The 20916-nt window shown below is 48.2% G+C and overlaps 1 protein-coding gene across 1 annotated transcript in view; it reads right to left on the bottom strand.

Moving 5' to 3' along the window:
- Window positions 1–20351, bottom strand: part of LOC119373941 (uncharacterized) — a 72456-nt gene extending 52105 nt beyond the window's left edge. Inside the window, exon 1 of the mRNA XM_037644003.2 lies at window positions 20202–20351. Coding sequence (XP_037499931.1) covers window positions 20202–20321 — 120 coding nt within the window. The 5' untranslated portion in view covers window positions 20322–20351. The remainder of the gene's footprint in view (window positions 1–20201) is intronic.
- Between the last annotated feature and the right edge of the window lie 565 nt (window positions 20352–20916).

Below are 20916 nucleotides of genomic sequence, written 5' to 3'. Positions count from 1 at the left end.
TATTGATTACCTTCGAAAGCTCCGCCAGCTCTATTTTGTCTGTTGCATTTGAGGCTTTCATAGCTTGACGTTTCTTAATGAGGTTTTTCGTCTCTTGGGATAGCTTACCAGTGTCCTGTCTAACGACTGTACCCCCGACTTCCACTGCACACTCCTTAATGATACTAGTCAGATTATCATTTATTGCGTCAACGCTAAGGTCGGTTTCCTCGGTTCAAGCCGCATACTCATTCTGAAGTGAAACTCTGAATTCCTGTACTTTACCTCTCAGAGCTAGTTCATTAATCGTCTTCTTGCGTATCGGCTTCTTGCCGTTCCTTCTTCACGTCTAGTTGAATTCTAGATCTTACCATTCTACGGTCACTGCATCGGATCTTGTTAACTACTTCCACATCCTGTACAATGCCCGGGTGGCCGCAATACTCTATGCTTGTTCATTGTTACTTATTGCGCACCACTTTCAGGACGAAGACTGAACCACACGAACACAAGCGCAAACTTGTCCTCAAAGTGGTGCGCTATAAGTAACAATTAATATATACCAACTGGCCCAAGCAAGTACCCTTATAAGTTATATTCTATGCTTATGTCTGTTTGTCTGACTATTGAAATGCCTCCTAATGTAGGGAACAATGTGGGTGCTGTGTATGTTAAGGTGATTGTAATGTGACGAATTATGTAGTGCGCGGTACACAGATATAACATCTCATCTTTCCACGCATTAAAGAAAAAAGTCAATGTTTCGCCTCAAAGGCGAAGCAATGAATGCGATATTATGAAATTGGAATGTCACAGCAAGAACGGCAAGCAAGAAGAAAGTTGCTGCGCTGCTCAAGCACAATCGACGCCGGAAAAGAAATCACGCAAGGTGAGTGCGAACAACTGTCAAAGCTCGGCACTTGCATCGCGCTACTGAAACACAAAGATGGAGGCACGAAGGGAACGCACATGTATACATAGGACGAGCGCTAACTATCACAGTTGTTACTTCAGCTAGCCTCTACTTTAAATCTTCTAGCTAGCAGATCACTCCTTTCGCAAACGCAGCCGCTGCAGCGAGCAAAGTGACCTTCGTGGGGTCTATAGCTTCAACGCAAACATTGCGGTTATAGCACAAGACATACAAAACTTCCCCACAAGAGATAATCGCGTGAACACGGTCGACCACGTCCTTTATGTCAAAGTACAAGTCGAAAGCGCACATCCCAACTCCGGCGACACACTACATAGACTTAGAATTGGGGACCCCAGAAATTTGCAAGCTGGCAAGACAGCTGCGCAGAATGCAAGCAACTCTCAGATTCTTGTGCTGGCGTTGTCCCAACACGCTGCAGCGCCTTCCTTTGGGCGGTAAACAAAACCGCAGAGCGCGCGGCCTCACGAGAGGAAAAAATTCCACCATCTCCCGCTAAGGGGACCATGAGGCGATGCGAAGCCGGAGCACTTGCACGATCGCGTTCCGTTGGCGATCGTTGGGCATGCTACCGACCTGGCGTCGTGGAACGCGAAGAGGGACGCTACGCGCGTCGTATCTTCCATCTAGCCTGGCCGTTAATTCTCACAGGGCGAGCGGGGAACGCGGTCGACAGGCGGGCGAGAGGGGGGCAGCGTAGGAGAGGAGAGAGAAGGGGAGGGGACGTGCATGCGCTCGAGCTCATCGCGGCGTTGGGCAGGAGAGAATTTCGGCATGTCTAGCCCGCGTTTCAGAGGAAGAGTGGAAAGGGGAGGGGAGAGGGGGAGGGGAGAGGGGGAGGGGAGAGGGGTATGGGAGAGGGGAGATGAGAGGGAAAGCGGGAAGGGGAAGGGGAGAGGGGTAGAGGACATGAGGAATGGTGAGGAGGAGTGGAGAGGAGGTGTGTGGAGAGGGTATGCGCATGCGCAGTAAGGGTGGTCACGCCGCACACCACCACCACCACCACCACCACCACCGGATCAAGCTCCGCCTTAAGATACTTCGCATCTAATAAACACGGCGCCTGGCGCTCGCGAGCCACAGCTCGCGTTCCCTGAGGGTGTCGATTCTGGTCACTAAGATAAAACTTCATTTGTCTCTAGTTGGTACATATTCCCGATGCTAAAATTGCAGCGCAAACGCACTTCTTTGTCCTTCTTATTTATTTACTTCTTCGTCCCTGCACCCATCTTAATATGATTTCATGTCTTCACGTATCGAATACGCTATCATCCTGGTTACACGTTTTGATTTAGAGCAATTGTTGTGTGCGCATGCGTGGTAAGTTTGGGTTGGGCTGAAATGTACAGGGTCGTCCACTCTTGGTAAGAACACGTCGCCGTGTGGCTGCGCTCCGCGGGGCGCCGGCGCTAGCGGTGCGGCCGCGCATCGAAGCTGATCGGCACAGGCGCACAAGAGCTTGGAGGCGGGGCTTCGTTTCGAATGAAAAGTGCGGGAGCACGCCGTGCGTATTTTGCCGTGAAGCAAACTTAAAGCGCCTGAGAAACCACGATGCGTTGCAGGAAAGCGCGCTTCGCTCAGCGCAACATGTGTAGTTACGGTATTTGAGAATTGAGCGGTCCCTCTTTTTTCAATACCATAGTACCTTTTTAATGTATACATCGACGCACGGACGGACAGATGGACAGATTGACGAACGGACGGACAGATGCGCGGACAGTTGGACGGACAGATGGACGGACATAGTACGGTCTATTTTAAGCCATATTCGCGCTATGAATGCTCTGTCTACGGTATATGTAACACCCAGGCCCGTAGCCAAGAATTTTTTTCGGGGGGGGGGGGGCACTTGCTGAAAACGTTTACTATTTCAGAAAAACACATATTCTCATTATTTATTTACGGTAAAAACACCTACTTCACCAAAATTGCGGGGGGGTGGGGTGCCCGGGCCCCTAGCTAACCCCCCCCCCCCCTGGCTTCGGGCCTGGTAACACCTGTGTTTCGGTCCGACGGGGACGTACGCCGACGACGGCGACAACGGGCATCGTGAGAGAATAAGGAGCTTCCCTCCCAAAAGGAGGGGCCGCTCAATTCTGAAATACCGTGAATACATAACACGTTGCTCTGAGCGAAGCGCGCTTTCCTGCAACGCGTCGTGGTTCCTCAGGTGCTTTAAATTCGCTTCACGGCAAAACACGCAAGGCGTGCTCCCGCGCTTTTCAATCGAAACGAAGCCCCGCCTCCAAGCTCTTGCGCGCCTGTGCCGATCAGCTTCGATGCGCGGCCGCACCGTTAGCGCTGGCGCCCCGCGGAGCCCAGCTACGCGGCGCCGTGTTCGTACCAAGAGTGGACGACCCTGTACGTTGGCGTATGAAAGCATAAAGCAATTGCTAGTCGCCGCATGTGTATGTCACAAACAAGCGCGTCAATAAGGCGCGCGCGCGGCCTAAAGGCAGCGGTAAAGCACGGCGCCAGCCGTTCGCTCAAAAAGCGCGCACACAAAAAAAAACACAAAAAAAAACAAGTATTAACAGAGTCGGCGCGGCGCGCCTCCTTGCCCACTCGAAGCAGCCGTAGAGAACCAGTCGCCTCGGATCAAACGCCCGGCAAAGCCTCAAGAGATCGCGAAGGAAAGCATGATGCAACACCGAGCGACGCCGCCGCGATTGGAACCGACAAGAACAATCTCGCCCCTTCCCTAGCTTTGGCTGTGCTGCACGCCGAAGAACAGTCCCACCGCTTCTAGAATCTGCGGGAGAGGGAATAAAAGCGTGCACCGACGACCAGCGAGCAGCCAGTCAGTCAGTCAGTCAGTCGGTCCGGAGATGACGTCATGTTGAGTGTGGTTCCGTCGGCCAAAGGAGACGTGTTTATGACGTTGTTCCATGGGACGCTCTGTTCCGATCCATGGGACGCTCTTCTTTTTCCCCAGCCGATTGGCTACGAGTCGCGTGGCGCTACAACCCCAAAACGGAAAACTAGCGTGGGTCGCCACCAATACGACGCAAGCGCCGCGCGGGCAACGATGTAGCATGGCTCGCGTCACGCATAATTTTAATTTTGTCACTTGTGGCGTCCCGTGCGTTTCACCCTACGCCACGTGCGTTTGTGTTCTGCCGTTAAAATGCTGAATAACGAATGAGGCATGGCGTAATTGTCTAAGGCAGCGTGCGGTCGCAGGTTCCAAACCCAGGTCGAGTGCTCGGAATATTTTTTCTTCTAAATTATTTTTATTTGTGCCTTTTATTTATATATATACAAACATATACATATCCGGGACATGACGGGGACGGCAAAAATCCGTCGAGAGTGTCCATATCGCAATAAAGAAAGAAACACAGGAGCTCTGTGGTAGAATACTCGACTGCCACGCAGATGGCTCGGGTTCAAATCCCATGTGGTCCTGAACATATATTTTTATGATTTTATTTTTTCATGTCTATCGGTTACGCCACCGACGGCGATGGTGACGGCGGCGCGGCTCAACGTAGGTGCGAGCTCCTAAGAGCTGCCCTCTAAAATTGTGTTGATATTTCTTTGAACCTGAAACTTGACTGTAATATATGAGAACGGAGCTCTTATGCGCCCTTTAGTGAGTTTCGTGCCGCCCCAGTGAGTAGTGGAACAAGCAATCAGCACAGGTGAAATGAAAGACAGTGAGTGGACAGCACAGCTCCGGGAACGCAGAGCATGAGATCTTGCACCTGCGGTGGGATCGGGTGCGAGCGAACAATTGCCGAAGACTTGTAGCAATGACAAAAGCACGGGGCGCAGCTGGTCGAACACAGGGCGTGGTTGCAGCTCTATGCAGTAGACCCTGGTGCGGGAGCTTGCGCTGCTGTGACATCCGGTATGCGGAGTCTTTGCGAACCTGATCACTACACTCTTAATCAAATCCTGGCTAACGCATGCCCTGTAGGCGGGACGCTTCAAAACTCAGGAAAACTCCCGGCCTTCGAAAAGGAATTAGCCGTGACAAGTGTATATAAAAAACGTGCACCCTTCACCGCCGCCTTATAGGGCTGACGCGCTGGAGTTTTGAGTACTGTGGCGGAGCCTGGTGGCGTGCGCCGAAGTTGCTTGGGTAGTCAAAAATGGACGCTGACCGGCGAGTTACGCAGTTCTCAGTTGCTTTGAGCGTTTTACTTAATTTTGCGCCTAGTTATCAGGCTCAAAAAGAGCTTAAAACGTACGCAGGAACTTGTCCGCTATGCCTGCAGAGTCTGACATGTTTGACGAGCGATCCCTGCTTCAACAAACCGTGCCGAAAGCAGGTGGTCCGGGCGACTGCTCTGAGCAGCGCGCGGTCCCGAAGCGCGGTCGCCGCCGTTATTGCGTGGTTAATTGCCTCGAAAGTGGGGGTAAGGATCCTGATGTGCGGTTTTACTGGTTCCCCTGAAAGCCGTACGAAGTGGAGCGACGGAACCGCTGGATACGTGCCGTCCGACGCGTGAAGTGAGTACGCGAGCAAAACGTGGTTTGCAACGCAACGTGCTGATTACTTTTCGTACGGGATATGTGTATATATTCCCTGTGAGCAGTCCACACGGCACGCCGTGGCTGCCAACGGCGATCACGAGGATATGCAGCCGGCATTTCGTGGGAAACGAGAAAAACGATGCCATGAGTCACCCTGCGTATGTGCCTACAATTTTTCCGGTAGCTTACAGCCGGCTGCTTCCAGCGGCCGGCTGTAAACATTGCGCGCCGTCGCTTCTCGACCGCCACCGCACGCTGAGAGAATTTGACGAAATTCCTAGAAGCAAATGTTGAAAATTACGACCGTGCATGGGGAAAAAGTGTGTTTGCGACTGAATGCGGCAGAAAACGGCACACGGCGCGAATTCGCTCATTCGGGCCGCCGACGGCTAGCCTTCGTCACTTTACCTTTCTTGATTCCGTTTCGTCGTGTAATGCAAATCATTCGGCTTTCTTAACAGCAATCTTTTCGTTTATGCACTGTCGTTAATCGCACGAGCATGCCTCGTAAAACTTAACTCGAGTTCAACGTCGTATGAGATTCGCTGCACTTGCGAGTTGCAGCGAGCCGAAATGGTTCCTTCAATCTCCTGCACGTCGTAAACATACTTGACGTTGACGAGCTTCTTGCGTTTACGCAGATTGCTTGGCCTGAAGAACTCAGCCACGCCAGAAATTGGCCGAGATCGAAAGCGCAGCACAACCGACAGCGGCGGCTCCATTGCGCATCTGAGCTTAGTGCTGCATGCGGCCGCCAGTCTGACTACTCGAAACCAAAGAACTTATCGTAGGGGGCGCTTTTCAGCACCGTTTTCGCAGCGCCGCCTGGGCAGCCAGTCAGGCCTATAGACGGCCTGCAGTATTAGTGGCGCGTCGGTGCGGGCCTCGTAATTGAGAATCCTGGCTACATCTCAGCCACGGTGTAAGATATATATATCTTACACCGTGATCTCAGCGTATGCTCCCGCGTGTTATAACATGTCGGCGCGAAGGTCGGTGTATACGCATGCGCCGACAGCGTCAGCCGCAAAGGCGAGCAATGCTGCGAGGAGGTATACGCATGGAGCTAACTACGCACTCTCTCTTGCGTGCGTGAAAGGGAATACGGGCCGCTACGCTCTCCGTTGCACTCCGCTTCTGCGGTTTTGCGCAGAGAAAAGAAAGGAAGGAGCTAAAAACGAGAGTTCGAAGATATTGTGCGACGGGAAGGGGGTTGCATTCTTGGCGCGACATGGGTTAGTTCTAGCGCATTCCACGACAGCGGCGGATGTTTGATAGGTTGGTGTGGTTTGTTGAGCGTGCCGCGTGAGCCGGTACTCGGCCGCCATGGAAAAGTTCTCTTATCTCAATATTAAGGAGGTGTTGCGAGGACATAGCGACATCCCCTTGGACGTGCAATAGCTGCACGCAAGCTGTTGACGCAGGATTACACGACGCTTTCGCGCCATTTCTGTCTAGCTGGTGCGCACACTGCGGACACAGCCCGGCGCATCATACCTGCCTGGGTGAGTGCTGTTCTTTCTTCACATATATGTTCGTGCTGTTAGCGTTCACATTGTTGCATGCTTGCGCTTATGTATATGAATGACTGCATTGAACCGCCAGAATATTCTTTTGACGGCTTTTGAAATAACTATACGAGTATGCGTACGAGTAACTTAGGAGTATACGAGTGCTTGTCTTTGTTGTAATCGTCATCCGTCTCTATAGTCGCGCACGTGTTATCGCGCTGGTCGCATTTATTGTGAACTCTCATACAGTTCAGAAGCTTTCGTCGCTCTTGACAGGTGTCACCGAGATGATCAATGCGTGTTGCTTGACAAGCTGTGTAATTTTAGCTCTCGCGTGGCTTCTTATCTTTCGGCTAGCAACTGTTATCTGCATTTATGGTGAATGATACAGTGCATCAATCAAAGGAAGCATATTTTTGCTAGCAGTTGAACGATATTAGGATCTGCTTGCGTGGTAGGTCGTTATATTTGGCATTTACATTTCTTTTTTTACCTTTGGGAAGCGGAAAAATTTTTCCACAATCAAAAAGTAATGAAACTGCACTTACGAGTACCGAATACGTTAGTAGGTTTCATTGGATCAGGCGCTCATAGATGCGACTAGCTACATGTCATGTTTTTAGGAGGCAAAATCAGCAATTTCACTTTCTGAATGGCGACAGCCTTTAAAACGCGGTTTGCGGCCGAATTTATAACAAGTTTTAAAGCCAGCCTCATTCATGCTCGTGAATACATGTGCGTATTTACTGTGTCCCTTCACTTATTTCTGTGGTGTCTGGTCACATTTGCCCATTGGTCTTATGCAGTGCCAAGTCAAGTGTGCGCAAGTACTTCAGTGCATCATGCACCAGCTGTGGTGCCTGTGCAAACTGCAGATCTCGATGAAGGTAAAGTAATGCGTCATATGTAATTTAGGCGTTAGCTAATTGATGACATTTATGTTCTCTCATCTATCATTTCATGCGATGCAACAGCGATATATAACCGTGGTTGTATAAAAGTACTGTTGTTTTCGTTGGCAGCTTATTATTTATGTTGGATTGCTCATTCTAAATGTTATTACAGAGAAGTGAAGTGCGTACAGCAGTCGTAATAAGGGATATAATTCTCGTTCATCCTCGTGTTAGTATACACAGAATTTGAATACGTTTGCAGGCGACAAAATCTTCTGACACAAGAGCCAGGCGCAATTTTATCGAGTAACTGGCCAAGAGCTCACACCTTGCAGGGTCTCCAGCAGCAGCAGCAGCAGCAACACCGGCCGTGGTGTTTTTTACAATGCCGTAACTGAGCATACGACATTTCTGTTTTTTATTCATTTTCTTTTTGTGTGTGTGTGTTTCGTTCCCATCTAAATATCGAAGCCGAGCATTGACCTGCCGCAGCGAATTAATTTTTAATCATGCATTGGCTCCTATCATTCAAATATTTGCCGTAACTGGCATCCCCCGGTATTAAAGTAAATTCGTTTGCAATATTGTGCAATAGTGTGCAACCAAGTTTCAAGCCAAGTTTACCTGCCACTTTATTTACTTAACGAATTAATCGTGAGTCTATTGTTAAACTGCTTTCCTTGTACGTGATTCTCATCAAATTGCGGCTGTGCTGTGGTTATGACTTGCAGCCGACATTCGAAACAGAGCTTCATTTTAAAGAAAAACTGGAAGTTTCATGGAGAAGTTCAACAAGGTCAAAATCATACTCGATCAGATGTGCAATGCCCGCATGTATTTCGTGGAGATCGATGAGTATATCTGAGGAAACCATGCTACGCTTTCTCTCATAACCGTAGTAAGATTATGGTTAAAACACCATTAGAAAGCTTCATTAGCAACTTCTGAAAACACTTTCCTATTTCTAACTTCTGCGACGCTGTCTACACAAAATTCGACAAGGTGTATAATAGATTCGAAACGTCCGTTTACTAGGTAGAAGTTTTTGTGTGATGGGCGAAAACACCAGGTGATCTAAGAACATAACGTCGCATGTGTCCTCTGCTTTTCTTTTTTTCCGTCAGGATGACATGCCAGCAGCCCGGCCATCACCTGACCGCTGAATTTGGAGGGAGTACGACAACAAGGCGTTCTACTGCGATCAAGTGCAAGGGAATGTGAAACCTTCGGTTGGCACACTTCTAGAGAAAGCCCTTTTTTGGCGCTTGACGATGTACTATGTTAAGGACCTCACATAGCCAAATGGGTATGCTCAATACTTCGTCTTGTGCAGAGTATTATGAACCCAGTTGTTTCCCAGGTGTTTTGCCGGCGGGAAGCTGCTGAAGACACATTGAAAAGATGAAAGGTATTCGTTAAGTACCAAAATATATTTGTCCAAAAAAACATCGGATCGCACGTTTATCGTTTCCTTCAGCGCTGAGCATTTCTTTTAGCGCTGTTTGAATTTTTCTTACACTAAATCATTATTTTTACACCTGAGCAGTACCTGTTTCTCGCATGCTTATACACGCTAGACACAGCGGGTACTCTTGAACTATGAAGCTGCTTTGGTCCGTGAGGTCATTCTCAACCGAAATGATTCCTCTGAACGGTACATTATGGGGAACGCGGTGCGTCTATGCTTTAAACGCCGCTACTAAAAAAACAAAAACGATGCGAATTTTTATACGCGTGTCTAAACACACTGCATGCCTATCGTTTACAAGCTCACTGTTAAGGGTGTATCCACACGACGGACCGAATCCGTCTTTTCCGCGGCGGACGGCGCATCACGTGAACCCGCGTCACGGATTTGTGCCATCCGTGCCGCGTCCGCGGACGTCGCGGACGGAAAATGCCAAGCTCTTTTTCGAATTCGGATTCGCGCGGAATAACACAACAGATTTAGCCGAAGGTGCCATTATCGGTCTGGCAACAAGCGCTGCTTTTTCTTTTTCTCGTATGGAACTCCATCTTCAACTTAAAAGAAACTCTGCGCCATAGACGGAAACATAAAAACCTTCAATAGTTTTGCTAGCGATGAATGTGTTTTCGACTTTCAGACTGCTCGCGCCATCTAGAGAAAAGAGGAACACGCAAGCATTCGCACATTATTATGACCTCTGGGATTTGGTAGCAGTCGCGCTACCGCAGATCACCGAGCTCATGTTCTGTGAATAGAGGCACTCGCTAAGCCTACAGCTCTGAGAAAACGAGTACGGCGCTCGGAAACGGTACCAAATTGTCATGAATACGTTGCCGGCGAAGCTTGAGGACACAAACCTAAAGCCGACACAATCGTCAGTTTCAGACTAACAGCCCGCGCAATGCGCGACGAAAAGCTTAAAGATTCGAAACAGGCAGCTCTCACTTCAGACAGTGCCGCCATGTTTTTTTGGTGCGGCGCGTCCGTCTACTCGCTTCGTCCGTCGTCTGGATGTGCTTTGCAGCCGGACGGGCGGCGGAACGATCGTCCGCGGACGAGATTTCCGCGGATAAGTCCGTCGTGTGGATACACGCTAAAGGGGCCCTGCAACACTTTTCGAGCATGCTCAAAAAGCGCTGCCGATCGGTAGTCGAGGCTCCCGAGAACACGCGAGCCAAATATTATAGCGATGCGCACGGCCTGGAATTTACAACAAATTCTCAAAGTCAGCTGAAAATCGCTCCCTCTTCTCTCGACAAATGATGTATTAGTCCGCAAAATATGACGCGATTGTCGGCAGTTCCACCATTGGCTGATGTTATAATCACGATAACACCCTCATTATTACTTTCGTTGTTAATTTTGAGTTCAATAAGTAGATAATATGTATGTTTATATTCTGTTATCGCGTTAAAAACACCGAACAAACATTAATATTAGCACTTCCGGTCTCACCGACAGCTCGTCTGCTCGTAGTTGCGTGGTTCCGTTTTCTTCGCCATGCGCAGTGCCGAAAACATGAATATTTCTGTGCTTTTGACCATCGCCGGTTGCTGTTGAGAGTGGCAGCCGTTCGAGTGTTGCCTCGTCAGCTGGGAACTGCATCGTCGGCACGTTCTCACGACCGACCGAGGCAGCCGTGCAGCATGTCTCCGATAACAATGCTGGCGTCCGGTAATGGCGGCTCTTCGGGGTCGTCTGCCAGTGCCGTCTTACGAGGCGGTGTATCGGAGTATGGGCCGAAACCGATCTCAGCTGTCATTAATTCCAAACGAGCGCGCAGCTTTGCTTCCATGGTTGGCAAAGCGATGAAAACACTACGGTGTTCGTGATGCACACCCAACATTACCAAACCGACGCGCAGTTTTCAAGCACGCGCGATACGGCTCCGCTCGACGAGAACGACGCAAGCCGACCGGAAGTGGCGGCACAGACCACGTGGTTGCGCCCAGACGTCAGAGAGAAAAAAATGAAGAAAAAATTTCCGCCGGCGCTCTTGGGCGGAGCCTCGCTCGTCTGCGCTCCCTCCCTCGACTCGCTGCCTCCGCGCGCTCGTTGCGTTGAGTTGAGGGAGAAAGCTGCGGAACGTGATCTCTATAATTTGGTAACACCACTTAGACTTAACGGATTCGAAAAACTTTTGCGGCATATGACTCGTGAAGAGTCATACGTCAATAATGAGACTATTCAAATATAGCTAAGAAAGGTGTTGCAGGGCCCCTTTAATGGTTAATCTAGGTACCCATCAAGGGGGAACTGAGCGCGAAAACGCTCCTATGTGATGTAATCGGTTCACGTTAAACAAAATCCCAAGTGGTTAAAATGAGGTAGTATTAGCATACGGTAACCAGAGCTTCGTGTGTACAATTTCTTGTGTTTGTTGCCACTGCGCATCTATCAAAGACTAAACACTGGTATACGCACGTTACTTTCCGAATACAGTATAGCGTACGTGCCCAGCCAACGCAACGTGTGCGTACACAATTCTAAAACTCTGTTAGCCAACAATCAACCACTACACGGCCTGCCACTTGACGTCAAGGGAGTCCGCATTAGGGATACCGCAACCTGACTGCTTTCTTCGTTCTTGTGCATGCCACAAACACACAAAAATAGTAATGAAGACGCTAGATAGGATCAATGGGGGATTAGTGTAGAGATCTTCGTCCTCAAGTGGACATAAGATAGGTTGGTAGTGATAAAAAACAAAATGCTTCCTTGGACAAATGCCTGAATCGTTTGCCGTGAAATGTACATATCTAATTTAACGTTCTGCTACTATTAACGGCATGCTGTCGAAATCAAGTGCAGGCAGTAGAGCTTCCACGAGGTGTTCTAGATTTCGCAAAACCGTTCACCCTTTTCTCCTAAATCCGCGGTAAGCAATGCCTAAGTCTGGCAAACAATATTTGCATAATTAAATGCATAATCAAAGCGTACATATGTGCCAGGGCGAAGCGCGCACGCTGGTGGGTGTACTTCGTATAAAATCGCTGCATTGGCTTAAAAAGTTCAGAAATCGTTAAACACTCCATGTTCGACAAATAGCCAGTCTACGTTAACTTTCTTGCGATATGTCATAATTGAGCAGTTTAAGTTCCTCCTGACGACTGCCACACTGAGGCGCAACCGCTTTGCATGTGCGCAATAAAAAAATAATAAAAAATCCAGCTTGCACCAAAAGTTGCATCCTTCGCAGACCATACCTTGTCTTTTAGCATCTGCGCATAGCTCTGCAACACTAGAACCTACTGTTCGATGGTGGCAAATTAATTTTCTATTAATGCAGCACTATTGGCCGCGAGATCGAGCGGAGTCGCCGCCTGGCGGCTACTGGCTGAAGCGCGCCTAGTGTGGATTGCTCCATGCGTCGTCTGCTAGCCGCGTTGTGTTTGCATGTGCGCGTACGTCATGCAGGGCCTCAAAAGGCGGTTTGTTCCGTTGCGTTGGTGCAACTTTAACCGCTCGTACGTATGCCTAACAACATGTAAAGAAGCATTTCGCTTTGATCGGCTGTATATGTACTGTAATAAGATCATTGAGTGCACTTGTCGAGAGTGCTGTGTGTGATCGTCGTACCGTCCGTTCACGAGAGTCATATCAGTGTAGGTGCCGCTCTGTGGTTCAAGCGCATTGCAAAGTGCACTTGGCGTTGTCCTAAAGATGAGAAGTATTAAATCTCATGTGAATATAGCCTTTTAGCGGCTCGGTGGTAAAAAAAAAGGCTCTCATGCACTTGCGCGTTGTGGTTAGGTGTACAACTTCGGGACTGTCGTATATAGGTTACGCGACGAGCTTTAGTTGTGTACGGTCCTGGTCCCACTGCAGAGAAATATTTCTGCCAAGTCACGTCTGACACTTCGGTACTTAAATTGTCCCCTAAACAGAACAGAAAATGGAATGACACGCAAATCGCAAAACTGAGTTGCCTTGCGCAATTATAACTTGTGGCGAAATGTATACAAAGACACCCGTGTACTTGCGAGGTAGCTTATGCCTGTCAAATTTGCGCTGTGGCAAGTTCAGTGTTGGAAGTGCGTCAGGCCTCAATCTCTTCAACCTTTAAAAAAAGAGAGCGAGCGAGAAAAATATATTCATCAAGACAAGCAGTGGCGATAAACTCGCTCGCGCATTTTCATCGCATACGTGGCGTGTGAGGGCTCATAAAACGATACCCTTTACTATGCACCAGATCATGCATACACACTTGCCGCGTTTCGGTGCACGTACTTGCCCTGCGGAATACTGAGAACTGTTCTCGCGGCCGTGTAAACACAATGGAACATGCGCGAACTACAAAAGGGCTCGGGGACTCTCGTTTAAACAGACTCATAGCCAAGCGCGAACAAACTTTGCATTCACAACGCAGACGGTACATGAATGACAAAGAATAAATTCCATAATTTTCTTCTCTCTCGATTGATTCTCGCTTAATGTTCCTGCGGAAGTGTAGGAAAATCAAAGCACAGGGAAGCTTCCCCGAACGTTCGCTTACTGCGACCGTCGTCACGCTCATAGTGCACAGCGGCAACAAGCATATAAATTCACACATTAGCGAAGTTATCGCTGACTACTCACCATTCTTTCTCGTCTGCGAACGCGAATGCACCGTCGTCGAAGTGCTTGCTGCACACCATCGCGTACTTGGAAGGCGTCCTGCCGTTACGAAGCCTAACGAGCCACAGTCGGCGACGTTCCGCGTCGGTGGGATAAAAATGGAAGCTTATTCCTGGATCTGTGCAGTATGTGCAGCATTGTGGCACCGAACGAAACCTCACCATCGATAACGAAGAGTTTTCTGCGGGTACGGAACACAAAATCACGATATGAAAACAGAAGCCCCGTGCACTTCTACACACACCACACGAAACCAGTATCCTCACTAGCGGGGTGACGGTGCTGCCACCTATAGGTCGATCTCGCCGCGAATACTACGTTCTGGTTTGCTGCTGTACGCAACGCGTCTCGGTAATCCGCACATAAAAAATTAGGTGCGTGTATGCGTAAAAAACTCCAGAAGGCTATCCCATGCACTCTAGCACAACAAACATTGCCCAGTCGCGTGCGCATGCAAATGCAGCTGTGTGGATGTAGCTCGTAAATGTTTGCGTGTTCCGCCATATTAATCACGGCGAGATTTGTCAAAAATTTATCAAAAGGTGAAACTTGTACAAGGCACTGCATGCCCATGAAAGTGCCTTTCGCACCAAAACTATACTTAGTACATTGCATGGACTCGCGCTTCCAGAAAATGTTTCAGTAAACTTATGTAAAAAATATAGCAGCTTTGAGATGAGTGTGAAGTGATTTAAATAGCGCGGCGAGACCGCTCAGCGTGAATCCAGATGTTCTCAAAAATATGGCCACTGATAGAGTCCTAACAGAACGCCACAAATATTTCTGCGATAAGTGCTGCCGGATATAAGATCCAGTCTATGTTAGCATCAAATTCCTGCCGGCACACTGCGTGCCTGAGAACGGCGAACCGCGAGCCACGTCTCCAGCGTGCACAGCCGAATTCACGAGTCACGTATGTCGCGCGAGTGGCGTCCAACATAAACGGCATTTCCTCCGGGGCGCAGTCCGCCGAGCGACTGCGAAGCTGCATGCAATCAGCGCCAGCTCCTCGCTTCCATGATCGACGGAAACGTCGCCCACATTTTTTATTGAAGCTAAAATAATGTCTACTTGGTAGTGTCATTCATTTGAGGGGTAGCGACGTGCACTATCCAACGTTTAGAGCCAAGATGAGTTCCTTTACAAGTGAAGTTCATCTGCAGTGCGTGCACGGCGTACCGCACCTGCTCGGGCGTGTTCGCATATTGTATATACGGCTGACAATACCACGATTATCGGCGCATGTTCATCTCAGTGTGTAATTATTACGGGGAGAGGGTCGAGCCAACGACGGTAACAGGTAAAGCATCCTGGCATATGAGCGTGAGCGGTTTGTTCTGAAGCACGGTCGACTACGGCTTCGAAATAAACTGAATAGGCTTAGTGACGATATCGGCTACCGGCCCGGTAACCGTCGGCGGTGAAGCGGCCAGCGACGTTACTGAGAACACGGCGATTCTCCGTCGGTAATCGGCTACGTCTCTGTGCGGTTCGTGTTCGCACATTGTATATACGGCTGACAATACCACGATTATCAGCGCATGTTCATCTCAGTGTGTAATTATTACGGGGAGAGGGTCGAGCCAACGACGGTAACAGGTAAAGCATCCTGGCATATGAGCGTGAGCGGTTTGTTCTGAAGCACGGTCGACTACGGCTTCGAAATAAACTGAATAGGCTTAGTGACGATATCGGCTACCGGCCCGGTAACCGTCGGCGGTGAAGCGGCCAGCGACGCTACTGAGAACACGGCGATTCTCCGTCGGTAATCGGCTATCGCTGTGCGGTTGCCGCGGATGGATTCCGAGCACACGTTCCACGGCAAGCGAATCTTGACGTTGAAAACTCGTTCAATCCACGAAAGGCAACAGGCTGACGGCTAACATCAATAGAACTCGGGTATTATGCGCACCAATATTCTTTAAATGTCACTGAGGCGCCAGTGGCGAATATATGCGGAACAGTTTTATCTTTTGTACCAAGCACGCAAATTCGCTTCAAGGATGCTCTCAGAAATAACTTGAGTGACCCCGTATATATTTTCACGAATGTCATTTTAAAAAATGCCTCCTTACGTATCAGTGAACGCTACATTTTAATACGACTTCCACTGCACGAATACGCCAGAGCACGTAGCGACGCATTGGTGCATATAAACCCCGTTCTTTTACCGCGGTGGCCGCAGCGTGATGTGGTGTAGCGTACGCGCTTGGCGATCGAGTGTTCGCGAGTTCGAATCCGCGTGTGTTTACTGTGAAATTTTCTGTGGTTTACTTCTGAATGTAATATGTGTGTATGGATTGTGTATGTCATAAAATGTGTGTCTAATACCCCTGTCACACTGGAGGTGTTAATGTCATTAGGTTCGAATGTCATTCGGTGCAACGAATGCCATTCGATCCGTGGCGGTGCTACACAGGAAAAAGTAATGTCATTCGTTCATGATATCATTGTCGATAATTCAGAAAAAAAAATGGCTCGAAAAGTTGAGGAAGGTAAATGTAGAGTGGCATGAAAGCGAAGTTCTTTATTTCAAAAGGCATGTACGAAGTCGCATCGCTCAATAAATACGGATAAAAATTTCATATCGCAGGATATCTGGCCTCCATAAGCCAAGACGACGCTTAGCCAGTAGCCACAGCCGATAGAATGGCTGACATGGCAGTACCGCTATTCTAGGCACTGTAGTACCGCTGAACGACGACGCTAAGCTGCAGCAAGTAAAACATTTAGTTGCTTTGTACTTAGCGTTGCAAGGAACGCGCATAAGCCAGAAGAAGAGATTTGACGAAAACTCTGAGCGTTACGCGTTTGTTCGCTTTCAAAACGCGGTCTAGCACGCGTCCATGAGGGAAAACAGCTTTCAACGAAACTGCGCACAATTGTCTTATCATAGCCTTATGAGAGCAAACATCTCCACCTCGGTCCAGTGCGCTCGTGGAGTCCATTCCATCGCTGCAGATACACATGCACACAGGCGTCTGTTTGTTTATAATATGGCCGACAGTGCCGGTGGCCAGACGCCACTGAGGTGGAGAGTAAAAACATTTTGCGACAGACTTCCGTACACCTGTGCTCGTTAAAATCACAGACGCCTTTAAAAAAGCAACATTAATAGCGTGTTTGAACGAATGCGTGTCGAATTGAGAATACTAAATGACACATTTTAAGTAGTCTCTGGTGTAGAGACTATACATTCGGTTCGACTTCGACAGCGAATGTGTTTTTCGAACTCATTCGATTGCTTAAGTCATTCGACTCTAATGACATTAAATATCACTGTGTAGCAGCCGCATAATGGCATTAGATGCGAATGTCATTCCATTCGAAGACATTAAAACGTCCAGTGTGACAGGGGTATAAGCCTCCGAATCCCCAAATGGAGCTTAAAAGGTGACCTATAGAAGTTTTTTTTTCGCCGCTTCGTACACCGCCTATAGCTAGGACGCGCCGCAGCTGGGACGCAGCGTAGGTAGGACTCTCCGTAGCCAGGACAGCTGGTCACGTGGAACGAGGAGATGTCTATAGCCGGCCTTAAACTAGCCGGGATTCGAGACGAAAAATCTCCGGCCTATATTGAGTCCCGCCTATGAGATGAGCCGCTAAGAAAGCTACTACGCCGAGGGACGGCTACGGGTGGCACCGCCTACAGGTTGTGCCGGCTAAACAGACAGTCTATAGGCGTTAGATTTTTCGTCTCGTTTCCGGGCTATAGACTGCCACTTTAAGCAGGACATGATTAAGAGTGTACTGCAAGTGCAGTCTCCTTGCACTTTAAATGTTTCATTGTTGAAGCTGGCAGTACTTCGCGTGGAGAGGAAGTTTGGCCGCAACCAGTGGGAATCATTCACCTGCGCCCAAACTGCGCGTGGAGACAAAGTTTGGGCGCAACGAGTGGAAATCATTCACCTGCCGCTAAACGATCTTCTCAAGCACAAGCTCAGCCCTACCGATGCCGGAAACCTGCTGCGCTTCAATTTCGCGTTAGGGATCATCCTCATCGTGGGTGATTTTTGACCAGCATTTTGTCCACAGCATATAAACATATATAAGTGATGGGGACCACAACCTAGGGATGCCAAATAACAGGAAATAGTCAATACGCGATCAATTTTGCGCAATGTGTTGCATTAAAACTCAGCTTGCCACGTATCCCAAGCAGCCCAGCGAGGACGTGGCTGCCTTTCTGCCATATATCATTTTTATTGTCATAAAAATTATGTTCGTGAGCTGCGCAGACGTCCCTGCTCTAAAGAATTCTTATTCGTGATTCACCCCATGTATTCGCCATGTGTGATAACAACCAGGGGGGTAGCCAGAATTTTCTTTTTTTTTTGGGGGGGGGGTTCAACCATACTTTATGTATGTTCGTGCGTGCGTTCGTGCGTGCGTTCGTGCGTGCGTGTATATATACGCAAGCAAAACTGAAAAAGATCGGGGGGGGGGGGGGTTGAACCCCCCGAAGCTCCCCCCCCTGCATACGCCCCTGATAACAACCATGGAACAGAACTATTTCAGAATCGGCTACATTTCAGATGGGCATCAACATGCTTCTCAAAACATGACGTCATCTTTTCTTCAGAAATGACACATGTGTGAGATATGGGAAAGGTCTCCTTTTAAATGCCAACGTTGTACCTGACATTTTGTTCTAAATTCCCCAACCATCTTCAACCAACTCCAACCATCTTCACTTACCGGGCCCTTGCGAAAGACTGAATTTCGTGACTGCGACCCGCTCGATGACGTCAGCTTGAGACGCCTGGCGTGAGGCATAACGTGGTATGGCCATTCCGTTACAGGAATTTTCAACTCTCAATATTAGGATGCTGAGATAGCATTGCAGAATGCACTTTACGCTGTATAAAACAGTTTGAGAACATAAGCTCGAAAGGTGGACAACGTGGCATGCTTCCCATAAGTACCTTCGGGAACGAGACACAGCAAGAGAAACTGTCGAAGCAGCTCGTAATTCACCCCCCCCCCCCGCCCCCACAAATATGTGCCACGCAGTCCTCGGTTTCCTTTTAGACAAAAAAAAATCTCGTGTATTGTGATATATGCTGACAGGCGTGTATCGAGCTCTTTGCTGTCCTTCCACCACACACTGCGCGACGGACGGTAGTATATTGCATGCGTTCTGGTAAACAATTTTCCACTGCAGTCAGTTCTCGTCCCATGCTTCTATCCTTAATCTTGTCACTGTGAGTTACCTATGAAAAACTACGACATACATTTGACGGGGGTCTGCAATGAAACGTGTGGATGATAAACTATGACACCCCCTTATAGTAAGAGGAAGGTGTCCTGGTTAAGAATACCCGCGAAAAACGATAAGCACAACAAGTAATTGGTTATACACAAACCAAGATACACTTTAAGTGTGACCTTATTCCCCCAAAAATGCAGTCTTAGTTATATACGCGTAAATAAATTTTAGTGCTCATAAGGTTGTGACTCGCCTTATAATATAGTTTTGTTTAGGTTGGCAAAACAAATAAATATTAGTGAAGCAGAGTGATGACTGCACCACTGTTCATAAATGTTGCTCCACCTATAACGTAAAAGCTCGTTAATTCGGATTTCACAGGACCTGGAAAAATGTCCGAGTTAACCGAATTCCTAATTATCAAAAGTATCAAGCACACAATAAACAAATGTCTACTATGTCAATACACTTTTAGTTTCTTGATTAATACGTAAGTCCTGTACTTGCTTTGCTTGCATAAGAGCGATGTACAAGCCGCATTTTTCGCCACTCGTGACTTTGGTCCCAAAGTGACCGCGGTTCAATTTCGGGTTAGTCTTAACTAACCCGAAATGTCGTGACCATCGTTACCATACGGTTCGCGCTTATGACGATGGTGATGCAGACTGCGTCGCCTTTGTTCCGCAGCGCGCGAACGCTGCTCCCGCTCCTTTGCGTCGCACACTTGCGCTGATTCGCGCTCTGCGCGCTCCGAGAATCGTCCGAATTAACCAGGTTGGGGCCAAATATATCCGAATAAAAGAGAGTTTGATGCCATGGAACAAAGCATGTGTTTGCCGGGACCAGATAACGCCTCCGAATATTCCAATTTTCCGAATTAACGACTGTCGAAAAATTACCTTTTACTGTCTCGATCTTCTAGAAAACCTAACAAGAAACAAAAAATGATAGGAAAACGCCTTCAATGCGCACATAACAGCTAATAATCAAATATTAGCCTATTTTCTCTCTCATAGAAGACACAGTTATTCATGGAAAGCCATAACTTACTGCTGTACTGTATATAAAACAAATGAAACGACTACTCAGATCGTAGAGAACGCGTTACCTGCTTAATGCTAAGCGCAGGACCAGTATCTCCCGGCACAGAATCAGCCGTGTTAGACGTCGCTTTCGCAGTTGCCAAATAAGCAAAATAAATAACTCTCAGGATGTATGGACTCCTCATGTCGTAGCTTCTAGAACAATTAACGATATGTTTTTCTAGAGGGCGACTGCCATCGCTATAAATTCTGCTCAATAAATAGGGCATCGAGAGGAACTACGTGCGTAGGTTTCAACTGCTCGCATTGGGGTCTATATTTTCCTTTAACTTGACGCTACAGGAAGGTCAGTCGTCACAAACTCGTGGTGTAGAAATTAGTTTTCAAAAGGTCACGACTTGTCTGTCTTGTACGTGGACGCGAGACTTCGGCGTATATGAAGAACCAAAAGGTCCCGCATAATAAATGTTACTGACGTAGCCCATCTCACAGGTGGCGAAGTAGTGACTAATATACACATACAAGATAGAGAAATAACGAACATCGCTTTAGAAATAAAGAAGAGTAGAACGTTACCAAACAAGCGAAACACGGTATTGTTATAGTTGATATAATACGTGGAATACAAATTTGCTATCGCCCAAGCACTTTAGTTACTTACATTAACCACATTAATTTGCAGTGAGTGTCACCAGTGCTGCGTGCATGTTTTGCTTCCTCTCTTCTGATGTCCTAAACATAATTAGGTCGGCTATATCAGCAGCATGTGAAAGAGAAAGC

The sequence above is a fragment of the Rhipicephalus sanguineus genome, chromosome 11 (assembly GCF_013339695.2).
Source record: "Rhipicephalus sanguineus isolate Rsan-2018 chromosome 11, BIME_Rsan_1.4, whole genome shotgun sequence".
Taxonomy (NCBI): Eukaryota; Metazoa; Arthropoda; class Arachnida; order Ixodida; family Ixodidae; genus Rhipicephalus; species Rhipicephalus sanguineus.
This window is presented reverse-complemented; position numbering and strand designations above follow the sequence as displayed.